The following is an 18,339-nucleotide window of genomic DNA, read 5'->3' as shown; positions in this document are numbered from 1 at the left end:
GAGGCACTGCTTCTCCTCTTCCTTTGTTGGAGCTGTGTCAAAAAATGCCAGCAAGGGAGTTCCCGTTGTGGCTCAGCAGAAATGAACCCGACTAGTATCCATGAGGACGCAAGTTTGATCCCCAGCCTCGCTCAGTGGGTTAAGGATCCAGCATTTCTAAGAGCTGTGGTGTAGGTCACAGACAGAGCTTGGATCCTGTGTTGCTGTGGCTGTGGTGTAGGCCAGCAGTTGCAGTTCTGATTCAAGCCCTGCATCCTGCCTGGAACATATGTGTGGCCCTTAAAAAAAAAAAAAAAAAGATTTACTCTCCAAGGAACTTAGGAAGTATATAATACAGTATTGGGGTTTATGTTTCTTGTTTTTGTCTTTTTAGGGCCAGACCTGTGGCATATGGAGTTTCCTAGGCTAGGGGTTGAATTGGACCTGTAGCTGCCAGCCTATGCCACAGCAACACCAGATCCAAGCCGTTTCTGCGACCTACACCACTGCTCACGGCAATGCCAGATTCTTAACCCACTGAGCAAGGCCGGGGATCGAACCCACAACCTCATGATTCCTAGTCGGATTTGTTTCTACTGAGTCACGACGGGACCTCCTAATACAATATCGTTAACTCTATTCACCATGCTGTATATTAGGTTCCTAGAATTCATTTACGTTATAACTGGGAGTTGGTATATTGTGACCACTTTTACCCATTTCGCACATCCCCTACTCCCCATCTCTGGCAGCCACCACTATATCCATGAGGTCAGGTTTTTGTTTTGTTTTGTTTTAAGAGTCTACATATAAGTGAGATCATACAGTCATACAGTATTTGTCTTTCTGTGTCTAGTATTTCACTTAGCAAAATGCTCTCAAGGCTTTCCATATTGTCGCAAATGGCAGACTTTCTTTCTTTGTCAAGACTGAATAATATTCTTGTGTGTGTGTCTGTGTGTATCACATCTTCATCCATTCATCCATAGACAAACTCTTAGGTTGTTTCCTTATCGTGCATGTTGTGAATAATGCTGCAAGGAACAAGGGAGTAGAGGTACCTCTTTGATATTCTGATTTCATTTGGATGAATATCTAAAAGTGGGATTGCTGAATCATCTGGTAGTTTTATTTTTAATTTTTTTGAGGAAACTTCATATTATTTTCTATAGTGGCTGCACCAATTTACCATTCCCATCAACAGTGCACAAAGGTTCCCTTTTCATCTTCACCAAAACTTGTTATCTCTTTCCTTTTGGATGACAGCTATTCTAATAGGTGTGAGGTGATCTTTTTTTGTTTCTTTGTTTACATTTCCTGATAATTCATGATGCTTAGAGTCTTTTCACATACCTGCAGGCCATATATGTATGTCTTCTTTGAAAAAATGTTTATTTAGTTTCTCTGCCAATTTTTAAATTAGATTATTTATCTATTTATTTTTGCTATTGAGTTTCATGTTTCTTTTATATTTTAGATATTAACCTCTTATCAGATAGATGATTTATAAATATTTTCTCTCATTCTGTAGCTGCTTTTTCATTTTATTGTTTCTTTTGCTGTAAAGAAGTTTTTTATTTTGAGATAGTCACACTTTATTTTTGCTTTTGTTGCTTGTGCTTTTAGTGTCATATCTACAAAATAACTGCCAAAACTAATGTCTATAAGCTTCCCCCCTGTTTTTTTCCTAGGAGTTTATACAGTTTCAAGTCTTGTGTTAAGTCTGTAATCCCTTTAAGATAATTTTTTTGAGTGGTATAAGGGTCCAGTTTCATTTTTCTCCATGTGGTTATCCAGTTTTCCCAATACTATTTATTGAAGAGACCCTCTTTTCCCCATGAATATTCTTATCTCCATTGTCTAATGTTAGTTGACCATGTATGTGAAGGTGTATTGGTTGGCTATCAATTCTGTTCCATGTTTTTATGCCAGTACCATACTTTTATTGTATTATTGTCTGTTTCTCCCTTTAGATTTGCTAGTAAAGTTGACCCTTGAACAACACAGGGGTTAGGGGCACTAAACTTCCATGTAGTTGAAAATCTGTATATAACATAAATTGGCCCCCATATATGTGATTCATCAGTATCCATTGTCCCACATCCACAAATTCAACCAACCAACCCAGGATCATGTAGCACTGTAGAACTTACTTTTGAAAAAAAAATCCACATATAAGTGGATCTGTATGGCTCAAACCTATGTTGTTCAAGGATCAACTGTATTTGCAACTGTATTTAGGTACTCAGATGTTCAGTGCATGTGTATTTATGATTGTTAAATCATTTTGATGAATTGACCCCTTTCTCATTATATAATGACCTCTTTTTACTGTTTTTGGCTTAAAGCCTATTTTGGCTGCTGTAACTACCCCTGCTCACTTCTGTGGAATGTCTTTTCCCATCCCTTCAATTGGAGCCTATTTGTGTCTTTAATGCTAAAGTGAGTCACTTATATGCAGCACATACTTGTTTCCTTTTTCAAAAATCCATCCAGCCACTCTGTGCCTGTGATGGGAAGATTTAATTTTTTTATGTTTATAGTAATTATTGACAGGCAGGGAATTACTAATGCTATTTTTTCCTGCATGTTTTGTAGTTCCCTTGTTCTTTCCCTCTTCTCTTTCTGCCTTTTTTTGTGATTTTATTTTTCATAGCGGCATACAGTTTTCCCTTACTCTCTGAAAGTTCCCTTCATACCACTTCCCTTTTATGAAAGTCTTAGATTAGTAGTGGTTTTTGCTATTTGAAAGAGTTCTAAGGAGGATTTTTCTTTTATGAAAAAAAGACAAAAAGTGAAAATAGTATTCAGCATTTGTTTTGCAGAAAGCTCTTTTTTTTTTTTTTCTTTCTTCTGCACCTGCAGCATGTGTAAGTTCCCGGGCCAGGGATTAAACCCATGCCACAGCAGGAACCAGAGTCATAGCAGTGATAACACCAGACCCTTAACCCACTGATCCATTAGGGAACTCCTGAAGAAAGGTCTTATAGAGGTGTCTCCACGCTCTTTCCCTGAGATCTACACTCAGCATTTTAGCATTACGTCACCATAGTTTTGAACTGTGTCTGTGAGCATCTGTGCTTTATCTCAATTTATTTTGTGCACAGGTGAGCAAGATGTTTCCTAAGATATCAGAAAACCCTGAGACTGAGAGAGCTCATATGTGTATCACGCTTAGTGTAAAACCGGACATAGTTAAGCATTTTGATCATGGTGAATGAAATAAGATTTTGTATGTTATTTGATAGGATTTAGTAGGTAAATTTTGGGGTCTCAGAATGCTCAAAAATTTCTCCCATATAAATTAGTGCTAATTGCTTCTTTGATTTATGTCATTTTGGCTATGAAAGTTTTCATAAGAATACTGTACTTTTGATAGCAGGATGAAACATGTGCTTTGATTTCCTTTTCCTTATCTTCTTTGAATCTATGTTGTTTTGTGGTTACTATGAGGCTTACATAAAATATATAAAAATAACAGTCTATTTTATACTGATAACACCTTGACTTTGCATTCAAACACTTCCTTTTTATTCCCCTCTTTTATGTTTTTGATGTTACAGTTTTCTTAAATCCTCAACAAGATACTAGCAAACCACACTGAGCAGCAGGTATTAAACATGATCAAGTGGGATATCTATTCTTGGAATGAAAGGATGGCTCAACATATGACTCTATCAGTGTAATACAGATTGATTCTCACTTGATGCAATAAAAACATTTGACAAAATTCAACACCCTTTCGTGAAAAAAAAAAAAGCCCCACTCAACAAATAGAAGAAAGCTACTCAACATGATAAAGTCATGTATGAATATCCCACAATGATCATTATACGCAGTGGTGGAAGACTGAAAGCATTTCCTTTAAGAAAGGCAAAGATTCCTGATTTCATCACTTCTTTTCAACATAATATTAAAAGTTCTGGCCAGAGCAATTAGGCAAGAAAAATAAATAAAAGTCATCCAAATTGGAAAGTGACAAGTAAAATAATCCTGTTGAAGAATATTTGATCTTTTTTTTTTTTTTTTGTCTTTTTGCCTTTTCTAGGGCCACTCCCACAGCATATGGAGGTTCCCAGGGTAGGGGTCTAATTGGAGCTGCAGCCGCCAGCCTATGCCAGAGCCACAGCAACGTGGGATCGGATCCACGTCTGCGACCTACACCACAGCTCATGGCAACGCCGGATCCTTAACCCACTGAGCAAGGCCAGGGATCGAACCTGCAACCTCATGGTTCCTAGTCAGATTCGTTAACCACTGCGCCACGACAGGAACTCTGAAGAATATTTGATCTTATATGTAGAAAAAGATTACATACACACATGTACACACACACACACACACACACACACACACACAGAGACAACTGTTAGAGTAAATGATCACAGTAAAAGCAGTATACAAAATCAGCATACAAAAATCAGCAGTGTGTGGTCTTTGAAACTTATTTTGAACAAACCAGCTACAAAATAAATTTTGGGACAATTGAGAAATGTTAAATGTGGACTGGACATTAGATGTATTAAGGAATTGTGGTTAATGCTATTATCACATTCTTGCTAGATATAATAAAGATATTGCTGTTATGTAGGAAAGTGCCATATTTTGGATTTATGTACTTTAGGAGTAAAAATGTCAGGATGTCTGTGATTTACTTGGAAGTATTATGTATGTATGTATGTATGTATGTATGTAGGTATGTATTTTAAATGATTCTTATTTTTTTCCATTATAGCTGGTTTACAACTTGGAAGTATTTTTTCAAGCATGAAGCTAATATGATGTTAACTGTTATTAAATCTGGGTGATGGTTATATGGGTATTCTTTATATTAATCTCTTTACTTTTTGTGTATTTGGGATTTTTCATAATTAATGTTAAATATATACAAGTAGTGATGCTGCGGTGAAAAACCTGGTACATGCCTTGCATGGTCTGTAAATTACTCCAGGGTCGACTATGCCCTATTCTAGGCAGTATGGGAAGACCTAGAACAGTGTTTTTCAAACCACAGATGATGACTTAATCTTTCCTAAAATTGATTGAGGGAGTTAGGACTGGTAATTTCTCGTATAGGATATGGAATAGAAAGTATGTGAGGACTTTGAACTAGTGAGGGTGAATACTATATGAAACTTTGCTATAATCATATGTATCACATTTTTGCATATTTGTGTTCATGATTATGATATAACATCCTTTTTAAAATAATTTGCCTGCAAAAAGTTTATTTAGCCACTCAGGTGGTCCGGTATCTTCCACTGGAAGTCACTTAATAATGATGCCTTCTCAGGTTTCAAGTTTGTTTCTCTTAAATTTCTTTGACAGTGCTTTGTTGCACCTTGGTTGTCTAAGTTTGAGCTAGATGTGTTCTCATTTTCTTTGTTTTGATTTTCCTAGTAACTATGACTGAAGTTTTACCAAAGGAAAAGAAACAGAAAGAGGAGAAGACCTTAATTCTTGGTCAAGCTGTGGTGGATCTTCTTCCTTTACTAGAAGGTCAGATGTGTGATATCCTCAAAGCAGAAATAACAAAGCTCATAAAATTTAGTTCCAGAGAAGTACAAAAATCAGCCTCAGTGAATTTCAGGGATTTGATGAAAAGATGAGCCAGTTTTCTCTGCCTTACCCTTTCTTCTTTGGATTGATTTGGTCTTCTTTTCGCAGGAGAGAGTTCATTTGAAACGATGGTCCCATTGCACCCTGTGCCAGGCTCGCCCTTAGAACCTCTTCGATCAGGTGTTAAGGTAATCAGAGTTTTAACTCTTGATATTCCATCCTGTACTCATTCAAGCCTGTCTGCTGTTAAGGTTCAATTCAGTTGAGTCCAACTCATTAGGCATCTTCTTTTCACAGGCCAGGTTCTAGGAAACAGAGATCAATAAGGCAGAGTCCTGTCTTAGGAGCCCATAACTACCACATCATAGATTATAACCAGTGTGACTAAATTGTGGGATGGGGCATGGGAATAGATGTAGGAAGGCTTACACATGGAAATGCCTCTTGAGCTATGTCCTGATGGATTAAATTAAATAGTATATCAATGCACTAACACACTTTCTGGTATTGTAGCCTGCTTCTGGTTATTGAAGGAGGGGAGCCATGAATTGGTGGGCTGTACTACTGGTTTGTGTTCTGGGCTCAGCTTCTTGGGGTACTGCTCTTGCCACTCTTGTGCAGGTACACTCACCAGATACATAGCTGTCTTCTGTTTTGCACAGTAAATCAGAGAGGAAGACCCAACTATTCTGAAAGCTGTTCCCCTATTAATTATTTCCATAGGCCCCTTCCTGATTTTGGTTCATTCTGACTTTAGAGCTGCCACAATCCATTGCTGCATCTGCATCTCCTCTTATTTTAGGATGTGTTTTTTCTTCTGTTTTTTTTTGGGGGGGGAAGGGGTTCTGATTTAATTTGCTTTCTGTCTTTCAAGGATCCCTAAAAATGTGCAGTCCTGTGATGTCATTTCTTGTTTTTCAGGGCTGTTATAGCATTATTCTTTTATTGAATATAAAGATATCATTTAATGTCTCTCTGTCATTCCACATGTTTTGTGCTAGAAAGAGATAGATATTTGGAGTTCCCATTTGTGGCTCAGCGGTTAACAAATCCAACTAGGAACCATGAAGTTGCGGGTTCGATCCCTGACCTTGCTCAGTGGGTTAAGGATCTGGCGTTGCCGTGAGCTGTGGTGTAGGTTGCAGATGCAGCTCGGATCCCGAGTTGCTGTGGCTGTGGTGTGGGCCAGTGGCTACAGCTCCGATTCAACCCCTAGCATGGGAACCTCCATATGCTGTGGGAGCAGCTCGAGAAATGGAAAAAAAAAAAAAAAAGTAGATATTTGAGCTCAGTCTACTTTCCTTGGTCCGGTGTCCCAGCCTATATACTGGGTTTTTTTCATTTGCTTGTTTTGGCTGCACCTGTGGCATGCAAAAGTTCCTGGTCCAGGGTTGGAACCCGTACCACAGCAGTGACTAGAGCCCTGCAATGAGAACACTGGATCTTTAATCCACTGCACCACAAGGAAACTCCTGAACTGTTGATTTCCCTTGGATACGTATAGAAGAAAAGTTAATCGAATGATTTGTCAGTTCTCATGGTCTTTGCTCATAATATTCCTGTGTTTAGTTGTTTTACATACTCGAGGAAAAAATATATATGACAATTACTTTCCACTTGCCTGAGAGTTCTCACTGATTTTATGTATAAGCATCTATACTGGTTATTCTCAAGACTGAGAGACTAAAATGATATAAATCTGTGCTGGGAAAGGAGACTTCAATTATCTTCCACTATTCCCTGTCTTAACTGAATACTAAAAATTAGAAACCTTAGAGACATTTTACTTCTTCCCAGAGACATATTGATCAGCGATATCACATTCTTCAAAGCTTCTCTTTCTTAAAATCTTTCTTCCCTTTGGTGTTCTGATTTCCAGCTCATTGACTTACTTTCTCAGGTTCCTGCATCAGATCACTTTCCTCTGCCTGTCCCTTAAGTGTAAAGGATCTTCCTTGGCCACCTTCTCTTCTTAGTCTGTGTTCATACCCCTGGGTGGGGGTGAGGGGCAGGAGGGCAGTCGTTATGAATATAACAGTCATCATTGTGTTGAAGACTTATAATTCAACAGCCCCTGTCCTGAATTTCACAATGTCTGACTATTTACTGGTTTCTCTATAATGCTATCTTATAGGCACCCAAAACTCAACATTTAAATACTGAACTTGGTATCTTCCTTTTATCTTAGTTATTCTGAATAGTGGCATCACTCATCTGTGAAATTATGGAACATACATGGAATCTACCTTACATCCATGACTGCTCCCTTGAACCCTAGCTGCAGCCAATCCCCAAATCAGCATTTCACCAAATCCAAACTTTTCTATCTCCTAAGTGCCTTTGGACTCTCTTCTTAGCTTCATTCCTGTATTTTATTGCCTTATAATCTCTCACCTGGAATGTTTACAAGTAGCCTTGTAAGTGCCCTTGCCTCCCTTCAGTTCAGCTTTCCTACTGCTTGCAGAATGACTTAAAAGTAAATACCAGAGTTCCTGTCATGGCTCAATGGTTAACAAACCCAATTAGTATCCATGAGGTTACGGGTTCCATCCCTGGCCTCCCTCAGTGGGTTGAGGATCTGGCCTTGCTGTGAGCTATCGTGTATATTGCAGACATGGCTCAGATCCCCCATTGCAGTGGCTCAGGCTTACATATTAAGGTCCAAATTCCTCAGCAGACGTACTACAACCTTTGTAATAGGTATCTTCTACTTGTTCAGTCTCATCTCTCAGCACTCCCTTCCCTGCGGTACTTTCTAAAATCTTGAACTACTTACTTACCCTGAACTGAATATACTATCCTATTTCAATCCCCCTTTATATATATATATATATATATATATATATATATATATATATATATATATATATATATATATTTTTTTTTTTTTTGTCTTTTCTAGGGCCGCACCCGCGGCATATGGAGGTTCCCAGGCTAGGGGTTGAATTGGAGCTGTAGCTGCCGGCCCACACCACAGCCACAACAACACGGGATCTCAGCCACATTTGCGACCCACACCACAGTTCACTGCAACGCCAGATCCTCAACCCACTGAGCGAGGCCAGGGATCGAAACCGGAACCCCATGGTTCCTAGTCGGATTTGTTAACCACGAGCCATGATGGGAACTCCGAATCCCCTTTTATGTAAACTCTTCTTTTGGTCTAGAATTATTTTCTCTTTTCTTCCTCTGCTTATCCCGATTGAAAACTCCTATTCATCTTGTAAAAGACAAGAGAATGTTAATTCTACTTTTAATTGTACCCTGTGTGAAAATGTCAGAGATATAGACATATATGTCTATCTATATATGGGCAAATAAATATATATATATTTGAAAAAAATATTTTTTATTAAAAAGCACTACCTTTTTTTTTTTTTTCTTTTTTGGCTGCCTCATGGCACATGGAGTTCCCCAGTCAAGGATCAGATCCAAGTGGCGGTTGTGACCTACACTGCAGGGCAACGATGCATCCTTTAACCCACTGTGCCTGCTGGGCTGGGGATTGAACCTACATCCTAGCACTGCACCACAGTTGGAACTCCTAAAAAGTACTACATTTGCTAAATCAGAATTTCTATTGGAGACATAGCTTGGAAATTTCCCATTAGTAGGATACTTAATTCTTTTTTTGTCTTTTTTTTTTTTCAGGGGCCCAACCACGGCATATGGAGGTTCCCAGGCTAGAGGTCAAATCAGAGCTGTAGCTACTGGCCTACACCACAGCCACAGCAATGACAGACCTGAGCTGCATCTGTGACCTACACCACAGCTCACGGCAACGCCAGATCCTTAACCCACTGAGAGAGGCCAGGGATTGGACCCGTGTCCTCATATATGCTAGTCAGATTCATTTCTGCTGAGGTATGATGTGAACTCCTGTATTACTTCTTTTTAAAAAAATTTTTATTATAGTTGATTTACATTGTTCTGAAAATTTCTGCTGTACAGCAAAGTGCCCCAGTCATACATATGCATTCTTTTTCTCATGTTATCTTTCATCATGTTCTATCACAAGTGATTGGATGTAGTTCCCTGTGCTATATAGCAGGACCACATTTCCTATCCATTCTTAATGTAACAGTTTGTGTCTATTAACCCCAAACTTCTAGTCCATCCCACTCCCTCCTCCTCCCCGTTGGCAACCACAAGTCTGCTGAGTCTGTTTCTGTTCTGTAGATAGGTTCACCTATGCCATATTTTAATTCTACATATGCTCAATATCTTATGGAGGATACTTAATTCTTTAACAGTAAAATTAATTATTCCTGTTAATGTTGATTCCTAAGAAATAAAGTAAAAATGGCCAAATTCTTTTCTCCCTTTTATTTATTTATTTAATTAATTAATTAATTTTGTCTTTTTGCCTTTTCTAGGGCCGCTTCCGAGGCATATGGAGGTTCCCAGGCTAGGGGTCAAATCGGAGCTATAGCCACCGGCTTACACCAGAGCCACAGCAACGCGGGATCTGAGCCGAGTCTTCGACCTACACCACAGCTCACGGCAACGCCGGATCTTTAACCCACTGAGCAAGGCCCAGGATCGAACCCGCAACCTCATGGTTCCTAGTCGGATTCGTTAACCACTGCACCATGATGGGAACTCCTCTTTTCTCTCTTTTAATTAAAAAAAAATTAGCTGTCTTAACTGCCCTACTTGGATATATAACTAAAGTCAAATCCTTGGCATCCCTTCTACAAAATTCAGTACTAGAGACATAACATTGTAAATTAACTGTAATTGAAAAAATAATCTCAAAAAAATTCATTACTAGAGCTTGCTTATGCTGCCCCCCAAATTTTTCTCATCTTTGAAAAACAAATAAATTAAAGAATGTGATTTTTGTTTTTTAAGCACTATATTTAAATTATAAAAATAATAAAATATAGACTAGCAAAAAAAGCACCTCAATCTCACTCACTCCTGTGCAACTACTATTAACATTTCAGTATAGAATTTCCAGTACCTCTTCTGTATGTATTTGTATATGTACTTGACCTCAGTATGGTAGAAGGGAAGGACTGTAGTTTAGTGTTAAAGTTCTTTTCTTGACTCTAACTCATGGGATCTAGAAAAAGTTATTGAATCATCTGTATGGAAATAATTAAACTTGACCTTACCATGAACAGTGATGTGAGATTCAAATAAGAAAATGTGAAAAAGGAGGCCTCTGACATTTTCACATTACTATGTAATTTTATTCTTTCACAGCAGTGCAGTCTTGAAGTTAAAGTATTTGTAGCAGAGCCTTTATTGACCACAGACCAGATCTCAGAAGGCAATCTTCTGAAAGTCACATTGGAGGCTGCCTACTCTGTGCCTGAATCCTTCATTCCACTGCAGAACTACATGGTTGGTCTGCAAGTTCCATCAGCTGGAGAGGTAAAGGCTTACAGCCAGTTATTTGTAGAGATTTAAACACTCATATGGCCATCTCTTCCTCACTTTCTAAGATTTCATTCAAAGCAAACTCTGTTAATGCCTGAGATTTATTTTAGCCTCAAAAAAATAAAGTTTACTTAGGTTTTATACATGGATGTTTATTCTTATGGTTTACATTTTATATAAAATGTAGACTACATATAATTTTTAAGGGAATATTCAGGTTGTATTACTGAGTACTTCTCATTACAGAGCATGGTATAGGGATTCTTTTTTTTAATGATTTTTATTTTTTCCATTATTGTTGGCTTACAGTGTTCTGTCAGTTTTCTACTGTACAGCAAAGTGACCCAGTCACACATACATATATACATTCTTTTTCTCACATTATCCTCCATCACAAGTGACTAGATATAGTTCCCAGGGCTATACAGCATGATCTCATTGCTTATGAATTCCAAATGCAATAGTTTGCATCTGTTAACCCCAGATTCCCAGTCCATCCCACTTCCTTCCCCTCCGCCTTGGCAACCACAAGTCTGTTTTTCAAGTGGTATGGGGATTCTTATTACATGGGTATGTTATATTCCATAGTGCTTTATAATCTGGAATCTGTTAAAAAATTCTAGTTGTTTATCATTATGGTCTATACTACAAATGTAGGCAACCAAAGTTATATATGCCCATGAATATTTTTATCTTCTCTGTAGGTATATGTTTTCTTTTAAAGTTAGTACAGCATTTTTACCCATCTTGTCTTAATTTTTTTGGTGGAAATGGCAATGTAAATTGTACAGTTCTGTACAATAGCGCCAGCTTTGTTGTGATGTTTATTTTTATTTTGTGTTTTATTTTTTTATTACCCAATTAATTACATTTATAGTTGTACAATGATCACCAGAAATCAATTTTATAGGATTTCCATCCCACAACCCCAGCGCATCCCCCCACTACCCAAACTGTCTCCTTTGGAAACCATAAGTTTTTCAAAGTCTTTGAGTCAGTATCTGTTCTGCAAAGAAATTCCTTCTGTCCTTTTTTCAGACTCCACATGTCAGTGAAAGCATTTGATGTTGGTATCTCACTGTATGGCCGACTTCACTTAGCATAATAATTTCTAGGTCCATCCATATTGCCAAAAATGCTGGTATTTCGCTCATTTTTAATGGCTGAGTAATATTCCATTGTGTATATGAACCACATCTTCTCGATCCACTCCTCTGTCCATGGACATTTAGGTTGTTTCCATGTCTTGGCTATTGAAAATAGTGCTGCAATGAACATCGGAGTACATGTGTCTTTGCGAGTCGTGGTTTTCTCTGGGTAGATGCCCAAGAGTGGGATTGCTAGGTCAAATGGTAGTTCTATGTTTAGTTTTCTGAGGCATCTCCATACTGCTTTCCTCAGTGGTTGCACCAATTTATAATCCCACCAACAGTGTACTAGGGTTCCTTTTTATTCACACCCTCTCAGCACTTATTGTTTGTAGACTTTTTGATGATGGCCATTCTGGCTGGTGTAAGGTGGTACCTCATCGTGGTTTTGATTTGCATTTCTCTGATAATGAGTGATGTTGAACATCTTTTCATGTGTTTCTTGGCCATCTGCATGTCTTCTTTGGAGAACTGTCTGTTTAGATCTTCTGCCCATTTTTTGATAGGGTTGTTTGTTTTTTTGGTAGTGAGCTGCAGAAGGTATTTATAAATGTTGGAGATGAATCCCTTGTCAGTCGATTCATTTGTAAGGATTTTCTCCCATTCTGTGTGTTGTCTTTTCATTTTGTTTAGGGTTTCCTTTGCTTTGAAGAAACTTTTAAGTTTAATTAAGTCCCATTTGTTTATTTTTGTTTTTGTTGTCAATACTCTTAAGAGGTGGATCTGAGAAGATGTTGCTGTCGTTTATGTCAGAGAGTATTTGGCTTATGTTTTCCTCTAAGAGGTTTATAGTGTCTGGTCTTATATCTAGGTCTTTAATCCATTTTGAGTTTATTTTTGTGTATGGTGTTAGGGAGTGTTCTACTTTCATTCTTTTACATGTGGCTGTCCAATTTTCCCAGCACCACTTATTGAAAAGGCTGTCTTTTCTCCATTGTATATTCTCGCCTTCTTTGTCATAGATGAGTTGGCTGTAGGTGTGTGGGTTGAATTCTGGGCTTTCTATTCTGTTCTGCTGATCTATCTGTCTGTCTTTGTGCCAGTACCATATGGTTTTGATGATTGTTACTTTGTAGTATAGTCTGAAGTCAGGGAGCCTGATTCCTCCAGCTCCATTTTTCTTTTTCAGGGTATCTTTGGCTATTCTGGGTCTTTTGTGCTTCCAAAAAAATTATTAAAATATCTTTTTCAAGTTCTGTGAAAAATGTCCTTGGTAATTTGATAGGGATTGCATTGAGTCTGTATATTGCCTTAGGTAGTATAGTCATTTTGATAATATTAACTCTTCCAATCCACGAGCATGGTATGTCTTTCCATCTATTTGTGTCATCTTTGATTTTTTTCATCAGTGTCTTATAGTTTTCAGAGTACAGGTCTTTTGTCTCTTTAGGTAGGTTTACTCCTAGGTGTTTTATTCTTTTGGATGTGATGGTAAATGGGATTGCTTCCCTAATTTCTCCTTCTGATCTTTCGTTGTTAGTATATAAAAGTGCCATCAATTTCTGTGTATTAATTTTGTATCCTGCGACTTTGCCAAATTCATGGATGAGTTCTAACAGTTTTCTGGTAGAGTCTTTAGGATTCTCTAGGTATAGTATCATGTCATCTTCAAATAGGGATAGTTTTACTTCTTCCTTTCCAATTTGGATTCCTTTGATTTCTTTTACTTCTCTGCTTGCTGTGGCTAGGACTTCCAAAACTGTGTTGAAGAGTAGTGGTGAGAGAGGACATCCTTGTCTAGTTCCTGATCTCAGTGGGAATTCTTTCAGCTTTTCACCATTGAGAATGATGTTCACTGTGGGTTTGTCATATATGGCCTTTATCATGTTGAGGTAGGTTCCCTCTATGCCCACTTTCTGAAGGGTTTTTTAATCAGAAATGGGTTGGATTTTGTCAAAGGGTTTTTCTGCATCTATTGAGAGGATCATATTTTTTTTATTCTTTCGTTTGTTAATGTGGTGTACCACACTGATTGATTTGCGGATATCGAAAAATCCTTGCATCCCTGGGATAAATCCTGCTTGATCATGATGTGCAATCCTTTTAATGTATTGGATGTGGTTTGCTAGTATTTTTTTGAGGATTTTTGCATCTGTGTTCATCAGTGAAATTGGCCTGTAGTTTTCTTTTTTTGTGGTATCTTTGTCTGGTTTTGGTATCAGGGTGATGGTGGCCTCATAGAATGAGTTTGGGAGTATCCCTTCCTCTGCAATTTTTTGAAATAGTTTCAGAAAGAGAGTTGTTAGCTCTTCTCTAAATGTTTGGTAGAATTTGCCCGTGAAGCCATCTGGTCTTGGACTTTTGTTTGTTGAAATTTTTTTATTTTTTATTTTAATTAATTAATTAATTAATTAATTTGTCTTTTTGCCTTTTCTAGGGCCGCTCCCTCGGCACATGGAGGTTCCCAGGCTAGAGAGTCTAATCGGAGCTGTGGCCGCCAGCCTACACCACAGCCACAGTCACGTGGGATCCCAGCTGCATCTGCGACCTACACCACAGCTCACGGCATCGCCAGATCCTCAACCCACTGAGTGAGGCCAGAGATCGAACCCACGACCTCATGGTTCCTAGTCACATTTGTTAACTGCTGCACCATGAAGGGAACTCCTGTTGGAAATTTTTAAATCACAGCTTCAATTTCAGTTCTGGTGTTTGGTCCATTCATCTTTTCTATTTCTTTATTTAGTCTTGGAAGATTGTGCTTTTCTAAGAATTTGTCCATTTCTTCTAGGTTTTCTGTTTTATTGGCATATAGTTGCATATAGTCTCTTATGATCCTTTGTATTTCTGTGATGTCCATTGTTACTTCTCCTTTTTCATTTCTAATTTTATTTATTTGAGTCCTGTCTCTGTTTTTCTTGATAAGTCTGGCTAAGGGTTTATCAGTTTTGTTGATCTTTTCAAAGAACCAGCTTTTTGTTTCATTGATCTTTTCTGTGGTTTTCTTTGTTTCTATTTCATTGATTTCTTCTCTGATCTTTATGATTTCATTCCTTCTACTAACTTTAGGTCTTGTCAGTTCTTCTCTCTCTCACTGCTTTAGATGTAAAGTTAGGTTGTTTGTTTGAACTTTTTCTTGTTTCCTGAGGTGGGCTTGTATTGCTATAAACTTTCCTCTTAGAACAGCTTTTGCTGCATCCCATAAGTTTTAGAGTGTCATATCTTTGTTGTCATTTGCTTCTAGGTATTTTTTGATTTCCTCTTTGATTTCCTCAGTGATCCATTGGTTATTTAGCAGCACATTGTTTAGTCTCCATGTGTTTGTGTTTTTTGCAGGTTTTTTTCTTGATGATTTCCAGTCGTATAGCGTTGTGGTCAGAAAAGATGCTTGATATTGATTTCAATTTTCTTAAAATTACCGAGGTTGGATTTGTAGCCCAGGATGTGATCAATATTAGAGAATATTCCATGTGCACTTGAGAAGAATGTGTATTCTGTTGCTTTTGGATGGAATGTCCTAGTCTATCTGGTTTAATGCATCATTCAGGGCCTGTGTTTCCTTATTGATTTTCTGTCTGGATGATCTGTCCATTGCTGTAAGTGGGGTGTTAAAGTCCCTGACTATGATTGTGTTATTGTCGATTTGTCCTTTTAAGGTTGTTAGCAGTTGCCTTATATATTGGGTATATATATATGTTGGGTGCATAGATAGTTAAAATTGTTATATCTTCTTCTTGGATTGATCCTTTGATCATTATGTAGTGACCTTTCTTGTCCCTTAAAATATTCTTCATTTTAAAGTCTATTTTGTCTGTTATGAGTATTGCTACTCCAGCTTTCTTTTGATTCCCATTTGCATGGAATATTTTCTTCCATCCTCTCACTTTCAATTTGTATGTGTCCCTAGAAGTGAATTGGGTCTCTTGAAGACAGCAAGTATATGGATCTTGTTTTTGTATCCATTTAGCCAGTCTGTGTATTTTAGTCAGGGCATTTAATCTATTAACATTTAAGGTAATTATTGATATGTATGTTCTTATTGCCATTTTATTAATTGCTTTGGATTTGTTTTTGTTGCTCTTTTTTCTTCCCGTCTTCTCTTGTTCTCTCCTCTTCTGGTTTGATGGCTATCTTTAGTGTTGTATTTGAGTTGATTTTTCTTATTTGTTTGTGTATCAATTGTAGATTTTTTTGTTTGCAGTTGTCTTGAAGTTTTTTTTTTTTGTCTTTTTGCCTTTTCTGGGGCCACTCCTGTGGCATATGGAGATTCCCAGGCTAGAGGTCTAATCGGAGCCATAGCCACCAGCCTATGCCAGAGCCGCAGCTACTCAGGATCCGAGCCGCGTCTGCAACCTACACCACAGCTCACGGCAACACTGGATCCTTAACCCACTGAGCAAGGCCAGGGATTGAACCCACAACCTCATCGTTCCTAGTTGGATTCGTTAACCACTGCACCATGATGGGAACTCCTGTCCTGAAATTTTGATATAGGAATCTATATATATTCATGTTTAAGTTGTTGTTCTCTTAATTGCAAGTGCATCTCCAGTGTCCTGCATTTGTACCCTCCTCTTCTCACAATTTCTGATTTTGGTAGCATAATTGTGTGTGGATGATTTCCTAACTTTACTGTATATGTGCTTTTACTGGTGAGCCTTGTCATTTGCGGTATTTTTGTTTCCTGTTGCGGCCTTTTCTTTTCTGCTGGTTTAGTGTTGTTGAATTTTGTTAGCTTTTGCTTATCTGTGAATCTTTTTATTTCTCCTTCAAATCTGAATGAGAGCCTTGCTGGGTAAAGTAATCTTGGTTGGAGGTTTTTTCCCTTGTTGTAAAGCTGGTTTAGTGTTGTTGAATTCTGTTAGCTTTTGCTTATCTGTGAAGCTTTTGATTTCTCCTTCAAATCTGAATGAGAGCCTTGCTGGGTAAAGTAATCTTGGTTGGAGGTTTTTTCCTTTCATCACATTTTATATATTATGCCACTCCCTCTGGCCTGCAGAGTTTCTGCTGAAAAATCTGCTGATAACCTTATCAGGGTTCCCTTGTATGTTATTTGCTTCTTTTCCCTAGCTGCTTTCAAGATTTTCTCTTTGTCTTTAATTTTGGTCAGTTTGATTAATATGTGTCTCAGGGTGTTTCTCCCTGTGTTTATTTTATATGGTACTCGTCATGTTTCCTGGATTTGAGGGAGTGGTTCCTTTCCCATGTTAGGGAAGTTTTCAGCTATCATCTCTTTGAATATTTTTTCTGTCCCTTTCTCTCTCTTCTTCTGGCACCCCTATAATATGGATGTTGGTGCGTTTAACATTGTCCCAGATTTCTCTGAGGCTCTTCATTTCTTTTCAATCTTTTTTCTCTTTTCTCTTCTGCATTAGTGATTTCCACTAGTCTGTCTTACACATCACTAATTTGTTCTTCTGCCTCCTGTATTATGCTATTGGTTGCTTCTAATGAATTTTTTATTTCAGTGATTGTATTTTGCATCTCTTCTTGTTTAAGTTTTATATCTTGTATTTCTTTGCTCAGTGTTTCCTGTAAATTATCAATCTTTGCCTCCAGTTTATTTTCAATGTTTTGCATCATTTTCAGCATCAACAGCTTAAAGTCTTTCCTGGAGGCTGAGACTCTCCTGATCACTTAGCTGTTTTTCAGAGTTTTTTTCTTTCTCCATTATCTGAGTTATAGTTCTCTGTCTTTTCATTTTTATAGGTTTTTGGTTGGTGACCTTTTTGCAGACAGTAGAGTTTTAGCCTCTCTTACTTCTGGTGTCTGCTCCCCTGTGGCTGAAGTTGGTACAGGGGCTTGCTGTAGGCTTCCTGATGGGAGGGACTGATGCCTGCCCACTGGTAGGTGGAGCAGGTTCCTATCCCTCTGGTGGATGGGCTTTGTCTCTGGGTGAGATTAGATGTGGCTGTGTGCCTGGGGGGTCTTTAGGCAGCCTGTTTACTGATGGGTGGGGCTGTGATCCCACCTGGATTATTGTTTGGCCTGGGGCTTCTCAGCAGTTGATTGGTGAGGCCAGATTTTCCCAAAATGGTCACTTCCAGAGAAATGCACGCTGCTGAATATTCCCAACAGCTTTGCCTCCAATGTCCTTCCCCCACAACGAGCCATAGTCACCCCCTGTTTTCCCAGGAAATCCACCAAGAACTGCAGTCAAGTCTGACCCAGATTCCTATGGAGCCTTTGCTTTGCCCTGGAACCCAGTGCACGTGAAAGTCCATGTGCGCCTTTCAAGAATGGGGTCTTCATTTCCCCAAGTCCTGTGGAGCTCCTATGCCCAAACCCCACTGGCCTTCAATGCCAGAAGCTCCGGGGGCTCTTT

At 38.3% G+C, this 18,339-nt stretch overlaps 1 protein-coding gene across 5 annotated transcripts in view; it reads left to right on the top strand.

Annotated features, from left to right (window-relative positions):
- The window catches only part of CFAP70 (cilia and flagella associated protein 70), a 124,630-nt gene that overhangs the window by 10,719 nt on the left and 95,572 nt on the right, over nt 1–18,339 (top strand). For 3 of the 5 annotated variants that reach the window (XM_013983341.2, XM_013983339.2, XM_021074315.1), the window contains 3 exons: nt 5,380–5,478; nt 5,647–5,726; nt 10,750–10,920. In XM_013983341.2, the coding sequence (XP_013838795.1) occupies nt 5,380–5,478; nt 5,647–5,726; nt 10,750–10,920 (350 nt within the window). The remainder of the gene's footprint in view (nt 1–5,379; nt 5,479–5,646; nt 5,727–10,749; nt 10,921–18,339) is intronic. The other 2 variants (XM_005671098.3, XM_005671099.3) reach the window with 2 other exon arrangements.

The sequence above is a fragment of the Sus scrofa genome, chromosome 14 (assembly GCF_000003025.6).
Source record: "Sus scrofa isolate TJ Tabasco breed Duroc chromosome 14, Sscrofa11.1, whole genome shotgun sequence".
NCBI classification, from domain to species: domain Eukaryota; kingdom Metazoa; phylum Chordata; class Mammalia; order Artiodactyla; family Suidae; genus Sus; species Sus scrofa.
Note: the sequence above shows the minus strand (reverse complement) of the source record. Positions and strands in the feature narration are given on the sequence as shown.